This window comes from Apteryx mantelli, chromosome 3, assembly GCF_036417845.1.
Source record: "Apteryx mantelli isolate bAptMan1 chromosome 3, bAptMan1.hap1, whole genome shotgun sequence".
In the NCBI taxonomy this organism is placed as follows: Eukaryota; Metazoa; Chordata; class Aves; order Apterygiformes; family Apterygidae; genus Apteryx; species Apteryx mantelli.
The window spans coordinates 131671022-131694447 of record NC_089980.1 but is presented as its reverse complement, the minus strand read 5'-3'; the positions used below and the strand labels follow the sequence as shown (position 1 = coordinate 131694447).

General features: G+C 38.7%; 1 protein-coding gene across 7 annotated transcripts in view; it reads left to right on the top strand.

The window, feature by feature from the left end:
• The window catches only part of ITSN2 (intersectin 2), an 83629-nt gene that overhangs the window by 51141 nt on the left and 9062 nt on the right, over window positions 1–23426 (top strand). For 5 of the 7 annotated variants that reach the window (XM_067294370.1, XM_067294368.1, XM_067294364.1 and 2 more), the window contains 11 exons: window positions 1–443; window positions 1588–1709; window positions 3551–3726; window positions 4006–4150; window positions 4610–4815; window positions 5665–5732; window positions 6690–6856; window positions 7627–7672; window positions 7921–8042; window positions 9748–9841; window positions 10866–11057. In XM_067294370.1, the coding sequence (XP_067150471.1) occupies window positions 1–443; window positions 1588–1709; window positions 3551–3726; window positions 4006–4150; window positions 4610–4815; window positions 5665–5732; window positions 6690–6856; window positions 7627–7672; window positions 7921–8042; window positions 9748–9841; window positions 10866–11057 (1781 nt within the window). The remainder of the gene's footprint in view (window positions 444–1587; window positions 1710–3550; window positions 3727–4005; window positions 4151–4609; window positions 4816–5664; window positions 5733–6689; window positions 6857–7626; window positions 7673–7920; window positions 8043–9747; window positions 9842–10865; window positions 11058–23426) is intronic. The other 2 variants (XM_067294371.1, XM_067294367.1) reach the window with 1 other exon arrangement.

Here is a 23426-nt window from a genome sequence, read left to right as displayed (position 1 = left end):
GAAAGCAAAACGGGAGAAAGAGAACCAATGGCAGGAAAACATCCGAAGGGAAGAAGAGGAGAAAAAAAAGCGATTAGAGGAAGAACGAATGCAGGAAAAAATCCAAGAAAAACAGAAAGCTGAAGAAGCAGTTGCTGTGATGAGAGAAAGGAGAAATCAACAGCTTCATGAAGAGGACAGCAAAAACAAGCAAGCTGAGATGCTGAGAGAAGCAGAACAACAAAGGCAGAGGCAACTGGAAGAAGATAAAAGGAAGCAAGAACAAATTGCAAAAGAAGCTGAGGAGAGGCGTAAGCAGAATGAAGAACTAAAGAAAAGAAAAGAAGTGACCAGCTCTCAAGAGACAGAGAAACGCATTTCTAAATTAAACATAAATGAGAAGTTTGCAGATCTGCTGAAACCAACAGAGAGTAAAGTTTTTAAGCCACCATGGAAAAATGAAGGTACCTGAATGAAAATGAAGATTCTTTTGGAATTTTTTGTTTTAATCATTCTTATTTTCTTGAATGTCACTTCATTCTTTAGCTGTCTTGTTGTTAACATGACAATATGGCAGGTTTATTGTCTAAAATATTATTAGAAAAGCAATACTCCATGTCTTTAGTTTGGTATAAATCATACTAGTTCTATTAACTTCAGCTGGGTTTTATCAATTTTCAGCACCTATGGCTCTGCGACAAATCTTTTGGTGATCTTGGCCAACAAATCATGGCATCTGGAAACAGTAATATTTTAGCTTTCTTACAAGGCTTGAACTTTTGTCATTAAAGCAGAATGCTAACACAGCAGAGCTTTGTTAGATGATGGGTGCATGAACAGGTAACCCCCAGTGACGTGAATTATTAACATTGCAGTCCACTTTGTTTCTGTATTAACCTGTGCATCTTATTAGCAAAAAGAACTGAAGTCAACCTAACTTTATTTGTGGGACCTTGAAAAATGCTGATAAAACAGTATTTTCATTAAAACCAGTTTTGATTAGTTCTCTCGTTCATTAGATCTCATCAGTTTTTTTTTAAGCCAGGTTTGTCACTGAGTTCAGCAAGAACCAAGTCAGGGCTGTACTGACAGATTTTTGCACGTCTCAGCTACACCTTGAAAAATGCTTAGCTGTTTAGCAACATCATTAGTAGACTTGGAGAACATAAAATGCCTAGAAAATGGAAATACGTGGTATTTTGCTATTTTAGACTTTTAAGTAGAATCATCGTATGTGCTGCTGAGCACTTACTGTTGATCAGTGTGTTCTCACCTTGGAAAATTATAATTGTATTAAAAGGGACTACACTAAAGCACTGGCTTAGCCAAAGCTGTTTGACAAGAAAGGATGAGAAGATAAAGATGTCATTTTTTTTGCTTCGGAAGACAATGCACTTTATCGCCTGTATTACATTTCTGATGATTAGGATATTAAATTCGTGCATTGTATGCATCCCCTCAGCCTGTTGTGCCTAGTTAACTCTGATAGTGTCTCTGGGGCTGTTGTCTTGTTATATTCGTATCTGTTGCTTAGAATGAGAAGCCTCCAACTAAATGCATGTCTTTCAGCTATATCAAAAGGGTAACTATTTTTTTTCCTCCTTTCAGGCAATGCAGTTAGTGCCTCAGAGTCTAGGAATTCAGTTGCCTTGGTAAACTACAGAGCTTTATATCCATTTGAAGCAAGGAATCATGATGAGATGAGCTTTAATACTGGCGATGTAATTCAGGTAAGTATTTGTCAATCATATATAACTTGCAAAAAAGCAAACAGCTCCCCCAGTCCTGAGATATACAAGGTCTTAAGCATCAAAAGCATTGTGTTAATATATTTTAGACTTACTGAAATTTTAAATTTGATTTTTTTTTTAAAGGATAAAATTAGGATTAGTTTAGCTAAAGTCTCACTTTGAATCTTACACATCTGAGAGATGTTGAAAATCAGCTTAGAATAACGATAGTAAACTCCAAACAAACTTTCTAAAATTAGTAAATCAGAAATGATGTAGTTACTGCAGCTTTTTTTACATGTACTGATAGGCCTCTAAGTGTCGGCTTGAAACGTGAGTGTAGTAAACAGTGGCATGAATGGCTACACAATAAGACAAGATTATTAGTGGCATTTGAATTTAGATGAAACAGAGTGGTTTCAGCAGGTGATTATACAGAAGAACCTTTCACAAGACATCTGAATAGCGTCTTCTGATGTATTCTTAACTTAATCTTTTTTGTCTCGTACTTGGCTGGTCCTTTGTAAATGCACCCTCAGGCAGATATCTACAGTAGTTTATTCCGCGTCCGTTCTTTGAAGCATCCTTGTGAATTCAGTTACATATGCTATCCATAATGTGACAGCAAGAACATAAGGCTAGGAGCATCTTCTGGCTTCCCAGTTGCAATCTGTATCATTTCATGTAATTATTTCATTTGTCAGCATACATATATTTTTGGAAAGCATAAGCAATCTGTAGACCTGTGAAAACCGATTTACAGCTGTGGTGATAGAGTAATATGTATGTAGCTAATATATACATACGTACTTTTCCCCCTCATTTGGATTATAAGTGAAACAGGCAGATGATAAGGGCGAGTTTACAAAGCAATGCATTACAGAATTTTTAAACCTCTAGGTTTAGACTTCAGTTTGATAGTGTTAAATCACGTATTTGTGTTTTCATGCCAATGAAGCATGGAAGAGGAAGCAAGAGAAGTAGGTGTTGTTTTGGCTTCCTTTTCAGATATAATTAATTAAGTGACATTTAACTGCTGATGTTGTCTTTTAGAAATATGCCAACCGTCACCGCCTCTTCTACCCCAACCCCAACTGAACTAACTAGTTGTTAGTATTTGAGCTGCTAATATTAGCCCATTTTTCTTACTCTGTTTGAATATATACAGCATAATGGAGGCTTTAATATTGATTTGAATGCGTAAGGATGCTCTGTAATGGTTCATTATAGTAGACACTAGATTTTTGTACATGTTTTTGGATACAGTTAATTTCAGGCTCAGCATATCCCTCCTCCGTTCTTGTAAATAAAACTATGGAGAAATATGTTCCTCAGTTAAGAAGACAACCGTTGTGTAAGCAGAATGACTTCAGTGCACCAACTGCAGCAGCTTTCGTGTGCAGCCAGGCCAGCCCGATGCCGCTTTTGGCTGCGCATTCAGCAAAATACAACGCGGCGCGTCATGGTTTTTGGCAGGCCAGAGTGGCTCCAGGTACTGTGCGTGGTCCCTGACCTGCCTGTTGCCTGGGGCCTGTTTGAAGGAGCGTAACATCGTGAAGACTTGTCTCTACCTGTGTCTGAAACTCGCCGAAATCGGCTGCCAGGTTCAGAGGGTTGCCTCGAGAGGAACTGCCAGAGACACATGGCAGTTGCGTCACCCTCTTCCTTCAACTGGGCAAAATCAGCTGAATTCTGAAAGGGAAGAGAATGGAAATGCTGATGCTTGTATGACTGCAGCTCACGCTGTGTCAAGAGGTGCTTACACACCAGATATCTTGTTTGCTTTGTGCTGTTAATTGCTTTTTGTTTGTTTTGTTTTGCTTTTATCCTCTTATCCACAGGTTGATGAAAAAACTGTGGGAGAGCCTGGTTGGCTATATGGGAGTTTTCAAGGACATTTTGGTTGGTTTCCATGCAATTATGTAGAAAAAATACCAGAAGGAGAAAAATCTTTATCTCCTAAGAAGGCCTTACTTCCTCCTACACTATCTTTATCTACTACCTCAGCTGCTTCAGAGTATGGGCTTTTTTTTCTTTTTACATTTTTGTTAATTTGCCTTTTCTAACACATAATGGCCATATAGTATCATTATGTGTTTGTTTTCAAATGTAAATGCAGAAAGTTTATTGAAGAATCTATCAGAAATGATCTTAACTTGTATATTTTAAATCTTTGATAGTCTGGTTTGTATTGTATAGCATATCTGTTTTATATATGTAAAAATAGTGTTTCTACTTGATGTACTTTTTAAACAAAAATTGTCCTGTGTTAAATATGCTTGTATCTGATTTGCAGACCACTTTCACCAAGTAAATCAGTAGAGGAAGCTGATTACCAAAACGTACCTTTTTCAAGCCTAAATGTTAATACAGCATGGCAGCAAAAATCAGCTTTTACTCGCACTGTGTCCCCTGGATCTGTTTCACCCATTCATGGACAGGTATGTTGTGTGAGAGTGGAGAGAGCTTGCTGTATTTTAGATTCATGTTAATGATACTGACTTTTTTTTTTTCCTTTTCTTTTCTAACACTGGACTACCATAAGCCTAGAGAATAAAGAAACTAGTCTGAATTCCCCACTAGTATGCATTGATATAATTCCATATATTTTGGTGGACCAGAGAACGAGACCCATGCAGTCTCTTTCCTAATTCTATTATCGTTTTCCCCTAGAACTGGACACACAAGATATTCTGACAAATAAGAAAAAGAGTTGAGAGATTGTTCCTGAATCAACAGCATGTATATGGCAATGCAAATGTTGTCCAGACAACAAATCATTCTGCCAGCCCTTAGGAATGAACCGGCTTGGAATGCAAGAAATGATACATCTGTTTTTTAACACTTGCACCAGTTTTGGGTAGTAAGTTCAGTCAACACCTATGCTTCTGTCTTAACAGGGACAACCTGTAGAGAACTTAAAAGCACAAGCACTTTGCTCTTGGACTGCAAAAAAAGATAACCACTTGAATTTTTCAAAAAATGATATCATTACTGTGCTGGAGCAGCAGGAAAACTGGTGGTTTGGAGAGGTACATGGAGGAAGGGGTTGGTTTCCAAAATCGTACGTCAAGCTCTTACCTGGGAGTGAAATCAAGAAAGAGGAGTGAGTGAGACTTTTATTATTATTTTATCCAACAGTTTACAAAAAGCCATGGTTTAGAGAGCAAAACTGTTGCAGTGCTTTACAGTGCAGAACCTAAATAGCATTTACCATTTACACAATGCCATTTTAGGCTTTTGTTGTTTCCTTTTTGCAAGCTAAGTAATGCTGGGCTCACTACTGTGTAAACAGAAGGTCTTCCAAGGCTGAGTGCTGTGAAAAATCAATGGTGTTTGATTATTCATCAAGTGTTAAACTTTTTCTTGGTTCATTACTGAGTCAGCCCTCTAGCAGTGTAATTACTTTATGTCTCTGAAGGTGCCAGCTACTAATGACTTACCAAGAATTCCTTAACACTCAGCATCATAAACTCCTAAGGCACATCTGGCAGAAATAGTGGTGTATTTCTTTACTTGAAAAGATAGTTATGTCTATTCTAATGCTGTAGGTAACTGTTCAGGTAATTATTCAAAGTCTAGTTAGTGCTAGAATGGCTGCACCATTGTGTGTGAATTGATCTTTTCATGTGTTATGATAGAAGTTACTTGAAATTCTCTAAAATGAGAGAATTTGGACAAAACTTTTCATTTGTACTTCTTTTGGATGGCATAATTTCTGAACAGATCTAGCTTCCCTTCCCTTCCTCCCCAAAAATATTGTGATGAAAAGTCCTGTGCTCTTGGGTTCTACCTACATCTTAAATACCAATAATACTCATCACTAGTTGAGAGTCAAGGTAACATTTATTTAGAGGAAATGCCAACTTTGAGACAACTAAAGTGAGCTCAGTCTCATCCTCGTAAAGACATTCGTTCTTAATCAGCCTTCTTACTTGAACTTTTTTTTTTCCAGCAGACCAGAAGCTATTTATGCAGCTGTTAACAAGAAGCCTAATGCACAGTCTTACACAGCTGGAGAGGGTAAGGCTCCATGGATTGTGTCACTTAATGGTACAACTTATTTCTGCTTAATGGCATGTGAATAAGCTTGGATATATAAAGAAATTCTGAGCAAGTCTTTGAACGCTTGTCCAAAAGATACAGTGCAAATATCAAGCTACTGTTACAAAAATCCTTAAATAAGAACTTAAGTGAAATTTGTAACTAAATCAGGTTGAGTATAGGCTTGAGTGTATGAGGGTTTTGTTGTTGCTGTTTTATTTTAAGACTCCTGCTCACACATTGATTTGTAACTAGCTATAGAGATTTCTGAAAACTAAAACATGTCTCATACCCATTAGCTGACTTTTCTTTTTCCTGTGGCTGTTTACTGTACTGTATTATACTGTAGAGACACAAGAAGAGATTGTTAGTCTCCTAAGTATGGACCATTCTCTTTTAATCAGTAGAGAAAACAAATACTAATGGAGAAGAATTTGGGAGGAGCACTTTCTAGGCCTTTTAATCTAGTGTATTCTCCATGCTTCCACAATTACGTTTTAATTCCACTTGGTGTTTTCCATCTCTGCTCTGTTAATCAGATGATAATATATTTAATCAGATGTAGGTGTATAATATAAATGGTTGTTATGAAATGTGGAGCTGGGGTGAAGTGCTTCATACAAGAGATAACAATTCTCTAGCTGTGGTCTAGAGGTTTCTGTTGATCTGCAGGATGTTCAAAGGGTAGTAACTCCAACTATGGTAAATATACTTGTCTGGAAAATGTTGTGTACCTATGTAAGCCAGAGCTGTAAGCGTGAGGCAAGATGATTATGACTGAGCAGGTAGGTTGATTCATAGACTTGCTAAGACATGATCCATGTTGTGAACACTTGATGAATGCTGATATCAAAAATACCTTTACTTGCGTCTGATGTGCTTTTATCTTCCTAGCTGAAGCTGTTGTCTCCTTCTTTGTGTGTATTGTCTATACAGAGTACATTGCACTGTATTCGTATTCAAGCTCTGAACCTGGTGACTTGACTTTCACGGAAGGGGAGGAAATACTGGTGACTCAGAAAGAAGGGGAATGGTGGACAGGGAGCATTGACGACAGAACTGGAATCTTTCCCTCCAATTACGTCAAACCAAAGGATCAAGAAGTGAGTCCTTATTTTGAGTCTTTTACTTAATGCAAGATGCTTTCTTTTGATTTTATATTACTGTTATTGGTATCTAGCTCTTACATGGTGATCTTCAGCAGAGGTTAAAGTGCTTGAAAAAAACAAAAGCTGGATATGGATCCCAGGTAGCCTGAATCCTAATTCTGCATCCGTCTGAATCCTTCAGTGCTCTAGCCACAACGTCACACTGCTTCTGTCTGCACAGGATCGTGGTGTTTTGTTAAATAAAGACTTAAAGTAAAAAGCTGTGTGTACTTTTCTGTCCACATGCAAAACCTGTTTTTGCCTGATGAGTTTGTGGAAGTTATAGGTCTCTAGCACTGCATCTGAGATAAATGTATTAAGAAAGCAAGCGTTTTGATCTGATTGGATGTGAACATCTACTTATAAACTAGTGATCAGATTTTCTAAATAGTTACTAGGAAGAATTGGGCACTATTAGGGCAAAGTTAATCTCATTTATAAAGTAGACATCTAAAATAGACCGCCTGAATCATGCCCTAAAAGTGCCTGTTTTTTCAAGCAAAAGGAGCTTAGGGTTGCAAATTTAGAGGTAGACATGTAAAGTTGGAATTAATGCCACTTCTGTTGCTACCTCTCCTGGAAGAGGATGAAAAGGATGCTCCCCTTTTCAGACAAGAAGGTGTATTTATGGCAAAAGAAAATTTCAGTGCACATGAATTAAAAATAGTGCAAATTCTACTGTTTGTATTGCACATTAAAAGATGGTTGTTGTGTCTTTATTGCAGAGTTCTAGTAATGCTGGCAAAACTGGAACAATAAATAAGAAACCTGGTAAGTGTGTGATAATTTTCTAATATTTAGGACTGTTTCTTAAGTACTTACAAACATTTAGGACTGATTTACAATAGTGTTTTAATGGTGGCTAATGTGCTTAACTGCAAGGTATGTACTAAGATATTTCTGTGGATCTAGCTCCTACTGTACTTTTTTGTACTTTTGTACTTTTGTACTTTTTTTTGTAAAAAAAAAAAAAAAAAAAAAAAAAAAACCCACATACAATTAATATTCTGTTCCTTCAGAAATTGCTCAGGTTACTACTGCCTATGTTGCATCAGGAACTGAACAGCTTAGTCTGGCTCCAGGACAGCTAATACTTATTCTGAAGAAAAATGCGAGTGGATGGTGGCAAGGAGAGTTGCAGGTAATTAATTGAAGGAAAAATAATTGTGACCCCATGAACAGGAATGAGGTGGTCTTTGGTTTAATTTGAGGGGAAAAGAAAAGCAAAGCAAAGCATAGTGTTTGAAAACTTGACTAGAAAGTTATTTTCACCTTGTATAAACCATATTTGAAAAAAGCTTTTAATTAAACCTTGCATTGCTGTTCTTGTTTGGGGGTTTTTTTGTCATGAAAAGAAAATAGTAAAACTGTAAATGATCGTATGCCTGGAAATGGAAGGGGGGATGTTGTCAGTTAATAAAAACAGTAGGGTTTAATTGATAAAAGGTTAAATGGTAAAGTCCTTCTGATGAAGGAACAAGAACCCTTAGAAGTTGGAGGGAAGCTAGTTTATTTTGAAGGCTGCAGTTCCCACCTTTTCTCCTTTTCCCATCTAGTGATGAAAGTCTAGTCCTAAAGCTAGAGGTACTGTGTTACGCAGCATTCTGCTTAATTCATAGTTGATATTTTGAATTTTAGAGGCCCATGGATCTTGGCCTTGATAGCCTTCATCTTCGTAACCAATGGAAAAGTTTAAATCATGATCTTAGATCTTTGTTACCCTTTTCCTCTTTATCTAAGAGGTATTAGAGCACATAAATATATGTAGTTTTAGCCAGAATTTAAACATACTACTTCTGATACTAGGATTAAATAGCCCTCCTAGTATCATTTAATTGGCCTTTGCCAAGGTATTTTACTGCCCCACACCCTCTCTTTGAGTGAATACTGTTGTTTACATCTATCTTCTCCCTCCAACTATCTCAGCCCCACACAGGATTGATCTGACTATTCTGCGTCCATTTTTAAAACCAGCCTGCTTTCCAGAAACAAGGAGGGAGATCACGCTGCACTGAGAAGTGCCACACTGAGTGCTTTTTCCACAAATTCTGTACATTAGTGAATCCGCAGTGAAAGAATTATTAATTTTGTATACAGGAAAATACAGAAAACAAGAGTTTGCATTTTTACAAAATTAGGCTCAGTGCTGGTTCAGGAAGAAGCCTCAGATAATCAAGGAAGTGTTGATAGGGAAAACTAAGGTGGATAATCAGTTCTTGCTAGTTTGAATTTATTTGATTGACGTGATAGAGCTCACTCTGGAGATACTGCTTTCTGTAATCTTTGTTCATTCACTTTTACAACTTTGCTTTTTTATGTGAGATCTGAAGTATATTTATTTCTTCAGTGTGACCAGAGATCATCTTTCCCTCTGGGACTTGTTTTCAAACAATCATACTACGTACCAGGTGGAAACTGATATCAAACAGTTGGGTCAAGACTTTCAAAAGTAGCTTATGGTGTTTGATACCTGTGTTCTGGATGTCTCGTTATAGACTCCTTATACATAAGCACAATTTCCATAGGGTGAATTTTCAGCCTTTCTATTAAATTATGCACCAAAACTATTAGCTGCACTTGAAAATTTTGAACATACACATTTGGGTGAACATACTAGGGTGCAGATTTATTTGAATTGTGGTTTCTGGTTTTTGATATGTTTTTTTTTTAATCCTTTTAGCCTGATTTTTACCTATTCAGATTTATATTTAGTATTTAGTTAAAAGTGGAAGACCAACTTCTTGGTTTTTTGCTAGCAAAGCTGTATGAGATATTTGTTGCACTTTTTCCAATCTATAAACTATTTAGTGTCTTATTTGTGTAATAACCATTTTGAACATTTACAGGCAAGAGGAAAAAAGAGACAGAAAGGATGGTTTCCTGCCAGCCATGTGAAATTATTGGGTCCAAGCAGTGAAAGAACATCTGCTGCTCCCTCAGGTGAAAAAACTAACTTTATTTATTTATTTTTCCCTTACAGTATTTTATATAACTGTTTCAGTTGTTTAAACAATAATCTGAATCTCATAACTAGTGTAATAGTATGCTTAACGGCTGTACGTTATTTTGGTGTCACTGGGGAATGTAGAAGCCCTAGTCAGAATCTGGGACTTTCAACAGACATATCCATTCAGATATTACCTAGGTTTGAAAAAGGAAGGTCTCAACTTAATCAGACCAGTTCTTTGTGGGGTCCCGCATATCCTTTATTTTACCTTACAGCAGAAGGTCTCAGTCATACAAACATGTTTATATTCAGAAGTCTGTGAGGATCAGCAGCCCATCTCCTATGGCAAGAACTTCTTAATTCTGCTGAATGCACTCCTAAAGTCTCTGGATTGCCTGGAGCCCACACTTCTCTGTGAGGTCCTTGTTTCCACGTACCAGCAAAAGTCTTATGGAAACCTAGCAATCACTGGCAAACCCCTTTGTCAGGAGGGAGATAGAGCTGCATTTTCCACTAGGATTTTTCAATTGGATGGCTGGGCACAAATGTGATTATTTCACAGAAGAGAGTAGCTTTTTTGGTTCTGCATGCTTAAGTTGCGCTGTCTCCACAGCTCTGGTTTGCTTATACAACAGCTTCCCGGGTTTCCCTGGTTTTCCCTCTTAAGTATCACCTATAAACTAATGAAATGCACTTTCTCTACCGAGCCAGTAGAAGAGCGAAAAATGTACTTGCTTATATTTTAAAATATTTAGAAAGTCAATGGATGCTTTACTAACTGAATCCATTTGCTACCTAAGCACCTAAAGTGGAAGTAAAGGAAAACATTACTCTGTGACCCAGTTTGTAGTAGGAGTAAAAGAAAAGGGAGGGCAGTTTCATATCAGTATAAGATCATCTGGTTATTTTCTTATGCAAGTGTCTGAAATTGTTGTTTCTTTTCTGTGGTTATGTTAAATACTCAAGAATAATACTTGCACAGCTGTAGTATTTCTGCTAATTGTTTTTTCCTTGCAGTGTGTCAGGTCATAGCAATGTATGATTACATGGCAAACAACGAAGATGAGCTCAGTTTCTCCAAAGGGCAGCTTATTAATGTACTGAGCAAAGATGATGCTGACTGGTGGCAAGGAGAAATCAATGGTGTGACAGGTCTCTTTCCCTCAAACTACGTAAAGATGACTACAGATTCTGACCCAAGTCAGCAGTGTAAGAAATAAATTTTTTTTAAAGCATTTTATTACTATATTTCAAAGGTGTGTTGCTATTCTGCTTTGTGTTTGGAATTCGGAGTCCCAAGCCTCAGAGGAATTTACTGGTACTTCTTGCATTGACTTTTCTATTTAATCTACAAACAGCCAACACTTTACCAAGCAGCCAGTGTGTAATAGCAGAGTGCTAGTGCAGAGTGCTCAGGGGCAGCCTGAGAACTGAATGCCAGAATATACACCTGTCTGAAGCTCAGAAGTTTCTCAGCCTTTTTTGCACATAAACAGCATAAAGGTTTCTGGTTCCCCCCTCCTCAGTACCATTTTTGGCCCCTCAGAGCAAATTACCAGTTTTCACTCCCTCAGCTTTTCATCCTGGGGCACTGTGATTAAATCGGCTTTTAAATCAACCTGTGAAGCTGGGGGGTCTGGGAATGTATCTTCATGTAAAAGTTTCTCAATCTGCATAACAAGCCCTGCCCTAGCTATTACTTACCCTGGGCAGCAGCTGTTGCTATAAAATGGCACGTTATTAGCATTTGTAGTTGTCTCAGTATAAAGAGAAGCATCCGGAAGTCTGGTTGAGCCTGACTTGTAATAGCCTGTGCATAAGGGCTAGTATGCACTTAAGACTTGGTCAGCACAGTTGTATTGTTAGAAAAGTATTGGCAAATTTGCCAGTAATGAAGATACCACTTAGCTTGTGAAAATAAAATATTTTGCCTGGGTAGCTCGTTATAGTACATGGCCAAAATATGGTATGCACCATGCCTGAGATTTTCTTTTCAATTAATCTATATCTGTGTTAACGTTTTTGGTAGCACTTTGATATTTTTTTCATACTTCTGGCCGGCATGGCTATGATGTCAAAACACCTGCATTTAGATCAAACTTAAAATTCTTTAAATTAGGCGTATCTACATCATTAAAATAATCCTTTGAAAGTTTTTGTTGTTTAGATACAGAATCTCAATTTTGAAGAGCATATTCTAAATCCAGCTAGGCTATGAAAGTAAGATTGTGACTGATTTTGAGTATTAAAACTCTCTAAATTTTCAAAAGTGATACAGATGTTATCTTATCACCCCAGGTGTGTTTCCATTTAGAGTAAGGTAGCTGAATGTGGTAAGTGCAAGATGTTTACACATATCACTAACTTTCAACAAAAGCAATGCTAAGATCAAGTTGTAACTGGAAACATTTGATGTGATGATTTTTTTCTCATCACTTGTTGATGTGTCATTAGGCTGTCATCTGCTCAGATTTCAAAGTTGTTGAGTAAAAATATTTCTTTTCCAGTCAAATTGTGGCTGTGTGAACAAAATTTTTCTTTGAAAGTGTATTGACAAGGTCAGCCAGTGGCACTCAGCAAAGAGCAGACGTGCTCCATGTCATCTTTACGTGGTTGTTACACTTGTGTCTGTTAAAGAAGCTGTTTTCTACAAAGCAGATCTACTGATGCTTGATTAGGAAAGTTCACCTATTAGTGATGGAAGAATATGTTGAAAAACTTTCCAAAATTCTCCCAAGTATTTCGGATGACCTAACTTGTTTATCAGCTTTGTGCTAGAATTTGCCCATCTCATGTGACATTAAAACATTTGCATCTAGAAACTTCAGGAAAAAGCAGCAATATTCTGTCCAGAGCTAGCTTAAATCCAGCATGGTTTATTAGCTCAAGTCCAGTGTGGTACAAACACAGTTGCACTGATTTCTGTGACAGCTCAGATCAGCTGAGCTGCTTCCATATGGTGCGAAGTCTGAGCTAGTAAGTCTCACTGGTATGGTGCTAGCTTAATGCTATTCTTCCATAATTAAAGAAACATCTAAGTGTATGTTAACTGAACTTTCAGACTTCCTTCGATTTCTTTAGAATATTTTTGCACTTATTTAAACATAACACAGAAACTATCACTCGTACTCTGGAGAAATCACTAAGGAATTGTCCCACAAGAATGTTGGTGTGGCCTTGTAGAGACCAGCTTTGAGATATGACAAAAATGAGTATAATTTTTAAAATGTTATGTTTCAAAGAATTGTTAATCTGAGTATTAAAGTGTTTCTGCTGAAGAATACCAGTTTCTCTCACTGTTCTAGCCAGTCAAATGTAATGGTATTTGAAAGGGAGCAGGCAGATTGGGTGTACTCAAACAGTTGCAGCTTGTGAAAATTCTGCTTTTCCCTTGAATTTAAACTCTGTTATATGGACTGCCTTTGTACCCAGAATCTTTACTGGGGCTTACTAGTTAGAGCTGTAATGGCAAACTTCCCTAGCAAAGAAATAATTCATGTCACCAAGATGATTCTCTTAAGTTGCTTAAGCAGCTCTCTGAACAAAATAAGCTGTGCTGACAAGAAAACTTAAATTGGTGGTGGTGGTGGTATAATTACATCTTTTTGGCATAGGGTCTCTGCAAGAAGAAAACAATGAGAGGCTTTACAGTCCTGTGAACAGGACTTTTAAATACAAACCAAATTTTGGTGACTTACAGAACGCAGAATACTTGAGTCATGCACTCAGCAATTGTAGTGGTGGGTAGAGTTACTTATGTTGTAATGACATTTTAGTAGCCCTTATTCTGATGTTTGCACAGAAATCATCCTGGCACACACAAAGAATAAGATTTGCAGGAGGTTTTAATATATACATACATATACACACACACATATATATATATATATATCATTATAGATTTACATTAAAGGAATATGCAGTCTTCTGTTCTTTTTCTTGCTCGACCATTCAAGGTCAGATCTTGTATTAACGGTATCTGTCTGATACGTGTCTACTAAGTTTTCTTCCAGTTCTTCACAAGGAGCGTGCGTTGGGTAAGTGGGGCACACTTACCACTTGAGAGTTCTTCCCAGTGGCCTAGTCTGGAGATAATTTTGTCATTTGAGCCAGTCTTCATCTACCTTAAACACTTGCTCTTAGAACCTTCTCTCACCTTGTTTGTTGGCTTTTTGAGCAAGATACCTTCTTTTTTTTTCAGTTTGTCATCTTATCCATGGAACCAGCCTGAGCCTTTATCTTGTATTTTCTTTAGCTGAGACTTCCCCCCTACACACATCTACCTCAGATGGAGGCTTCCCAAGGTGAAACAGATGCTCCAGCCACATCTATGTACTTGGTTGCTTTTAGTGTTGGAGATCTGCTCGTTCGCAGATATTCTTGCCAAGAGTTGGAAAACTCAGCCAGGTGGACCTACCTATAGCAAGTGTGCAAAAGCTTTGACTTCCTGTTATTTGAGATACCCCTCTTCCTTTCATGAGGTTGCTCTTCTGTAGAACTGAAATATTGTCCCAGTTCTTCCTCCTCGGTAATGTATGCACAGTTACTGTTTCTCTTCAGTCTGTCATCTTCTCTCAGCCAAGCACTGCTGAAGTTTATCAGGCATCTGCATTATTCCTTCTGGTGCCTAGATGCAACCTGCAGGTAGTCTCCATAACCTGATGAACACCACCTCCTCTCCCCTATGTAAGCCTGCCTGCTGTGCTGTCCATCTCTGCAGATGGCCTTAGGCAAGGATGGTGAGTCAGACTTGGAAGCACTGGGAACAGATTCTCTTTCCCTAGACTGTTCTCCATGTACATACGGCAAAGTTGTGAACTTCCTTAGGTACAAACTTGATGTTTATGGTAAAATCCACCCCAGTCACCAGGTCTGCCTACACCTTTTTTCCTCTTCCAAAACCTAAATTGCAGATGTGATATGCTACACAGACATGAGGTAAGTTCTGTCCTCATGCATGTAGCATGGAACTACCTTTCTGAAAGTTTCTTTGTCTCTTCATCTCCATGCACAAAAGATCATAAGCATGGGGGTTCCTGTCTACCACTGACTAATTAGTGAAGCTGACCCATTTCCAAGTGAACCCCTTGCTGCTTTGGGAACACCTGAACTGAAAAGTGCACATAAACAAGCTCTCGAAGAAGAGAGCACCTACTTTCCAGTGATCATATGCACATTTCACACATGCTTCTTCACAGTCCTTGCTGCTGTAGGAGGATTCTGCAGTCAGGAGGAACCAAGGAGCAGGAAGCATGCACCAGTTTTTATGTGCACTTGTGTGGAGCGTAAGGACAGATGAGGATGCGTGCTTGCTGTATGGGTGTTCCTAGTGGAAAAACAACCTCCAGACAGGTGTGCTTGTGGCATGTGCTTTTCCATGTCTATATGGACAACTCATCTTGAAGGGTTCTAGTTATTGTTAAGTAATTTCTCTTTCTGATTGTGTAGTAAGAGTTTATGATACCAGTTACTTTGAGGTGTTGCATGCTGCAGGTCTATATTCACTTTTTAACATATGAAGATTATTAATTTATTCTCCTTATAAGATTTTGGTTTAAAAAATCCAGAATTTTACTCCTTTTACCACAGAGCAAATATGAAATCAGTACCTCACTTCATAGTCATAGTGTCATTTCACTTCCTAGCGTCATTTTATATTTCTAAAAAGAATTATTTGGTGAACATCGAGCTTGTTAAAGCTTCCGGGTTGAAAGTCTGGGATCTGCAATCCTCTTTTCTGAGAACAGTCCACAGCATGTGCAACTGCAGCCTAAGTCATACATCTGCCTGAACCCTGACTTAGCAGTGCCCCTTCTAGACGGTGTAGACCTCCATTTCTGATGAGAAAGCTAAGGGGCATGGTACTTACTCTGCACTTCTCATGGACGCACATTTACTAGAGACGAGGTTTTGTTTCATTTCAGACCTTGAACAGAATCGAGCAGGTTATTGCTATGTGCTGATACAAATGAATTCTGATGAAGCTTTTCTTTACAACTTAGCTTTCTATCTCCTTCTCTAAATTTTCCAGGAGGATGGAATCTTGTTGAAATCTCAGGGAATTTTGCCATTGCCTTTAACAAAACTAGAGTTTGACCATGTGTGTTGAGTCTACATAACAGAAGTCGTCTTTTTTTATTTCTTTTTAAAGTGAATCAGCTACAGTGTTTTGCTGAGAGTCAGTGGTGGCTGGTCATGAGCAATTAAAACCAATTATGTTCATAAATATGGAATTGCAAGAGTAGAAGTGCATGATGTCTGTTTTCAGAAAGTTGAATGTTAGTCATTCCTTTCTGACCTTTTTGGTGTTATTCTGTCTTTGTCCGTAGAACTCATATGTTTCACTCTTCAAATTTATGTTCATTTTATCCTTCATTTTTTGTTTTTTTTAGGACCCAATGTTGTCTTCCAGTGTGAAAGCACCTCAGAGACCCACTATCCAAGTTTGACTGTAGCGTGGAGGCAGGGTGGCCAGCTCTGCTCAAATATCTCTGACACAATCCTTTTTCTTCGTTTGAATGTTAGATCCAGTCAAGAAATTAGGGGATTTGGGGGTTTTCGTATAATCTACAGTTACAATTAATTTGTAAAAGCAGAAAGGATAGTGGGTCTTTGTGTGGCTTTCACTGCTGTCCATTCTTGTTTCCTCTAGTATTTTTCTTTCATATTGATAAGCCTAGATCATTAGCATGCACATCAAGTTATCGTTTGCATGGTGGGATTGCAGACACACAAAGACCCACTATTTGCACAGTTTATCTGAGCTGTTTTGATTGGGTAGCTGCGTTCTTTTACTGTTGTAATGTTCATACTTTGCAAATTAAAATGTTCGCTGATTATTGCTCTATTGGACTTGATTTAATCTTCTACATGTTGAGCTTTTAAAATTGGCAGCCTGTGAGGTTCATCCAGAAAATAAACCCTACCTGTCTGCGCTGCTGATAGTCACTGTGATTACAAATACACCGCAAGATCTAAGATTTAGATCTGATGCAGTCCAGCCTTTAAATAGCCTTTTTAGTGGGGAAAGAAATATTCAGAGTAGAATAGAGGATGTTTTAATTTTTCTTCCTTTACAGTAGTACTATAGAAGGATTTCAGGTTGTTTTGGATCAGTATATCCTATTCCTAAACAACCTTCCTTTTAAGTTATTCCTTTATTTGAATAATTCATATTTTGCTTTCAATTTTGGCAGACAGCAAATATACTAGTTACTGTCCAGTCTCTGTGCTACTGGACCCTCACCCTGCCCCTTTCCCCGTTGAACGGTTACGGTACTGAATAGTGCTTTTATCTGGCTACGGTCTGCAGTCACTCGGCGCAACCAGTATCTGAAAGCTGCTGCTCTTCTTTCTGTTAAACACAGCAGCAGCCTAATATATAGGTAACCTTGATAAAGGGAAATTACCAGGAAAAAAAACACTAACAGACACCTGGAGCCAAAGGCAACGAATTTGGGTTGAACAGGGGCCTATACTCTCATCTCAAAAGTGCTCCTTTGAGGTACCGTTATGGCACGCTAGCAATATGGTGCAGTTGAAGGTGCCCAAATTTTAATAGTACGTCGGGGGGAACAGGACTCGGGAGTATACCTTGATACCCCTTGAAATGAAAGGATTAATTTAACAGCAGACCGTTTGTCTGGTAAAACAGCTCCTTGATCCTGTAACAAAAGGAGAGATCTAGTAGACAAAGTATTTAATTTAGTTGGCTTCCTGAGTTTGGTAATGAAACAACAAAGGTGGCTTATGCAATCAGAAATGTTTACAAACTACTGTACGTTTACTATATATATATATATATATATATATATTTATATATAAATATTGTGACGGTATTATCAGGAAAATGTTAATCCAATTGCAGAGATTTAAAAGCCTTTCTCCAAAAGTTCTATAGAAAGAGTGGAATGTTATGTATTTAATATACTTTATCAAATAATGTATATGTGCCCTTTAGTTCAGAAATATGTCTTTTGTGCAATACAGACTACAGCAATGTGCCTACATAAAACTACAAATGGATTTTTATTCTGGATGTATTTTGACTAAATCAATATTTTGTTATAGAATGAAACAATGTTATTGTAGGCAAATAATGTGCTAGATAATTTCTCAAGTAGCAGTGGTCCAGCTGACTTCAATTTCTTTTCCTTCTGTAATGACATTTTTAAGTATTTCTACTAAAATATGCTAATCACCCTGACCTGCCTTCTCTGAAGCACTTTGGAAGCCTCTATAATACAGGCTAAAGTGTGTTGTACTACACAAGTGGCATCAAGCTGTCACTCACTGTAGTCTTACAATTAGATGATCTTACGATGAATTTTTCCCATTTCTAAAAGACACTGTTAACCTATGTGATTTGAGCCAAACTGACTTCCTAATGTTCAGTGACAGTTTTCCTTCAATGCCAAATCGCTACAAATTGCCTTTGAAAAATGAAAAAAACTTCACGTCCTGCCTGGGATGTTCTAGGAAGTCGTTTTATGGCATTTTACTAAAGGAACTAGCATTTTGCCCATTTCTTTACTGCTACAATTGAAAATCAGGGATGGTATCCTGTATGGTTTCACGCAAGTAGCCCTGTAATTGGGTGTGTGGATATGAACAATAATAAATACTGAAACAGCTGCCTTCAATTTGAGCTAATGAATATTGGAACTAAGCATTTGGGGCTTTCACAGTTATTTTTTAGTGTTTCAGTATTACCTGAGTACCCTCTAAGTTCTCTAACTGTAATAACGATGATGATAAGATATTTTAATAATGCTGATTAGAAAAAGACACAGTCTCTGCCTCCAGTATTAATCTCTACTGCAGAGTCTGCCTAATGCAGGTTGGGAACAGTCACCAGAGAGCTCTGTGCTTCTGCCACACGTTGGTGCGGAAAGACTTGTATACGTATATAAGATTATCAACAGGAAAGGCTATGCTGAGGATGTATTTAAGACAAGATTTTAAAGTAATCTTCCGTATCAATGAAGAGGTGTAGCTAGTAGAAGCTGAGTTTAAATCAGACTTTGTGTTTTAAAAATGTTAATTTGTCTCCGGCTGTGTGCAGTCCCCTCTCACGTTGATACAAGTCCACAGAGTGAAGTTCGGCTGTCATCCCAGCCACTTAGCTAAAACCGGTGTTAAAGTGTTCATCCCTTGCTGGGGTGAAGACAGCTGGCTTTGGAACTGCTTTAAGGACACAGTGAAAACTAGGGAGATTGGGTAAACTGATGGTCCCTAGTCAAAAGCTGAGAGTGTAACTGTTGCTCGGAGCCCCAAGAAGTTAGCAGTGAAAGCTGAAGCCAGCCAGGCAAGCGAAGTGTGATGCTGCCTGCAGCACGTTACTTGCTTAATGTTGTTTCCTGTGGGCCAGCAGAGAACGGGGGCCGTTGGGTAATTGGGGGTAAGAACAGAAACGACGCTGTAAATGCACAAGAATCGGTACTGAAATGTTTCCTAATTTTGCAGTTGTCCAGTTTGCTTAAAGGACTGACAGCCTGCAAAAGCTTAGCTTTCAAAGCTGAGTTCCTGATCCAGCGGTTGGATCCGCGCAGGAGAGTCGTGTGCAGGCGTTCAGGTGCCGTCGTCACGTCACGTATTCACTCGATAGCTAGGAGCACAGCAGGCATAAAACTCTATTAAAGTTATATGCTAATAATTGAAACGTCTCCTACCAGTGAATGAGTATTTATTCCATCTTATTCCATCCCAGTGCTTTGTCAGCTCATATCCCCGTGTGATGTTTTTGAGTCGGGTTGAAAACACCTGTAAATAGGTCTGATCATAGGAATGCTGACAAACCTTGGCCTGTAGCGGGGGTGAGAGCTGCTCCAGGATAATGCAACTTTAATGTAATGAACTAATAAATTGCTACGTAATGGTGTGTGCTGCCTTAAAATATCTTTTGTTGTTCTTTTCCAGCTAGAGTATGACTGTTTGGGGAAAATTGTTAAGACATGCAAATGCAGGCTATGCTTAGCATGAGGCAACTGTTCATCTTTGTTTTAAATGAAGTTGTAAGATAACTATGCAAATGTATTTTATTAAAGGGACACATAAAAGGATCTAGTTTGTCTGTTGTGGTTTTTTGTTCATCTGGGGAGGTTTTCTCCCCATCTGCATAGCTCGGTGCAAGCATTGCGTTAACTGTCTCCGTGACAGAGCAGTCTTGTTCTTCACCTCATGACAACTGAATCAGAAATCCCTCCTGTTGCTGCAGAGAGCTTATGCTGCATACAGTGATGTGGGGAGGTTAGGTTTAAATTTTTTGCAAATTGTTTCCCAGGGCGTGATAGAAACCAGCCTTTTCATGGGAGTAAATCTGCCAAATTAGTTCCTTTCACCGCTTTCAAAAAAAGCTGTGGGCACAGCGGCTCCTGGCACAGCTATAGGCAGTGATGAGGGAAATGTTCATTTTATTCCGTACTCTTTTTTTCTAGGGTAGCGAGGAAAAACAGAGGCAGGTTAATACAGTCATGAGTTCAAAACCTTATCTGCTTTTACCAGCCATGTCAACTAGTTTGAGCTTAAAAAATAAACAAAAAAAATCCCTTCTTACAAATGCAGTTTTCATAGGCCACTTCTGCCCCTAAGTAGCCTTCGTTAGGGACCTAAAGCAGTGATGCCTCTGGGCTTGCTTAGATACAGACAGGTCCTTCAGGCTGGAGCTCATGCTTGAGGCTCAAGACCTCTTTCCAGATTAAAAATTGCTGTCATTTTTTTTTCCTGTGAGTTTTTCATTGTTCATTGAGTTTGGGGAGATGGACAAGTCACTTTGTGCCCAAGCAGATCTCAGGAGTCTTTGAAAGTCCTTTATCTATGTGTTTTTAACTCAGTTCTCTTAAAAGGCCTTTAAGTGAAGAATTCTAATTCACTCCCCTGCTTTTTCTTAAAGGGAAAAAAGGGAAACGTTTGGAAATGGTGATAGGTTTTGTTCATCTCTCTTTCAGAGAAAGCTTGTTTTGTTTTGTTTTGTTTTCCTATTTTCTTCATGGGAAAGCATCATTCTTCGCCTAGAACTTGCTGATGTCAAATCCAAAACATGTCAGTAATGGGAAAGGTTTTCTTTTCCCCCATTTTTCAAGCGTTTGAATCTCCTGCAGAGCAAAACATCTTTGGACTAAGAAACTTTCCCTGTAGTTTTTCGTGCAGGGTTAGTTACGTCAGTAGGAAGAAAACATTTCTTGTTAGGTACATTTGGAACGGGAAGGATAACTTTAAACAGTTTCGTGACTGGGGTTTCCTGTTTATACCCTGCCCAGCGTGTTTTACCCTGCCGCTGCGAGGTGGCTGCTTCCTCCCCTGGGCGAGCAGGCTTTACCGTGAGCGGTACCCGAGTACCGGGGGCATCGCTGGGGAGGCACCGGATTTCCCCCGCTTGCTTCGTTAGAGGTCGGGCGGGTCGTTAGCGCAGCCTGGCGCGTCTCGGTGGGAGAGGCTGCGTTGCCCTCGAGCTAACGGCGACTTGTTGGGCCCCAGCGTGGGCGGGTGAGATTCCCCTCCGCAGGTCCCGGGAAATCCTCGCTTCTTTCTGTTAGCCGCGTGGGGAGCTTGCGATGAGGTTTCACAAGACTGAAGCCAAGTTGATGACTTTCTGCTGCCAAAAAAGGCAATTCTACTACTTCCGCACGCATTCCCGGCTGCTAAACGGGCAGAAAACTGCTGTTTGTTTATTTATTTATTTTTTCTTCCCCCGGGAGTCAGACGAGTGCCAGAATTGATGCAAGGAGAGGGGTGGACAGGAACGTGGGAGAAGAGAGGGTAGAGATGTAGGTCCACCCTTTCCGTAGCAGTGAGACTGTGGATTGCTATAGCCACGCTGGGAATTGTTATCCATTGGTAAATATATTTAGGTAGACTGTTTTATTCTGTCTCATCCTCCTTTTAGACCCAAGTGCCTAAATTCATCCCCTAAGTATGTTATGCTGGTGTCATTGGACCAGTCAACATTCAGGGCTTTTTACTAGTGCTTATTTAAGCCTAGAATAGCATACATCCGTTGATCCCAAAACCTTACAGTCCAAACACAAGGTTTGTGCAGGAGCCGATTAAATTAACAGCGTTTTTTGCATCTGACACTGAGCTTTTTAAAATCAGGTCTGGTTTAGGTATACAAAGAAGGCATGTTTTCCTTCCAGAGTTTGCTTCAGCTTAAGCAGACAGAATCAGAGAGGTACAAGTACGAGCGTTCGCATTGCTCTACAGTTGTGTTATAAGCAAATAGCGACAGGAGCTGGATTATTCAGTCCTTTGCTGTTCTTGTCGTAGGACTGTACCTTGCAGTAGGAAAGAGAATCACATGGTCAGAGCTAAGGTTTCCAAATCTGGACAAATAAAATATTGCTACTGTGGAAGCCCTAGGCAGTCCTAAAATTTCATGTGTTAGGAACCACTTGGGCTGAAAGTCAATCCTGTACACACTAAAGAATGAAGCTAGAATCCAGGAGTAGCACGCATCAGCCACAGTTGATCTTGATGGATTAAGAGATATCAAACGGCATAGAAATCACTTTCATCTGTAACTTTGTTCCTTTTTCCCCTCTAATTTTGGCCTGATTGTAACTTCAGGAATAACTGAAGCCAGAAGCAGCATTCTCCACCATCAGTAGACCTGCAATCCCAGATGTCTTCATAAAAAGTGGCTTTTTTTTTCAGTTCTTAGATAGTTTACGATTGTGATCATTCTGAGGGGTACAGAATAGAACTGAAAAATCCTGATTTTAAATCTCGCTATTGTCTTTACTGTTGTACTTTTTTACTGTCCCTATTAAAATACTCTGGATGGTATCATAAAACTTCATTTGACAAGTGACCCTCCAGTGTGGCTCAAATGATACAAGTATGATGTTCTAAAATACTCCTTAATTATGTTTTTTTTCTGCTACTCTACGGTAGTCAGCTAGCTTGTGATGTCTAACAGATGAATCCGAGTTTGACTTTCCATACTCTCTTTTGCCCATCTAAACAGACTCATTCACCACTTTCTTGCTTTGTTTTTTATCAGTTTTTGATTCAGTTACTAAATTTCAAATGCTGTTGTCATGTTCTCTAATGCACAAAGAAGAGAAAAAGGGCGTAAGTAGTATGAAACTGCAGGGACTGCATGTTATCATAGAAAACAGTTTTTTGTGTCATTAGATGTCTGTGTGTTCCTGTGCATGCTTTTGATTATCCATACTTAATGATAAAAAATAATTCAATACATCTCTGGCTGATTTTGTTTCTAAACTAGAAAAAAGGTTATGCAGCTATGAAGTTAGGCAACTAAAAATTATGTGGCATAACTTTACACATTCGCACTGGTGGTTTGCATCATAAATTAATAATCAAGTCAGACTACTTTAGGAATAGAGTGGAGATTAAAGATGCAATGTCACGAATCAATACCAGCCACATTCTAGATTACTTCGTCTCACAAAAGACATTGCACAAGGTAAGAGAACGTCACAATTTTGAAAACAGTATTGCAAAAAACCAGAAGAGAGAAATCATGAGAGAGGTGGAGCAACAGGAAGTAAGGAATTTTTACTTAGTACCACAGGACAAGAAGCAGCATGTTCAAAGAAATAGAAAGATTTAGAT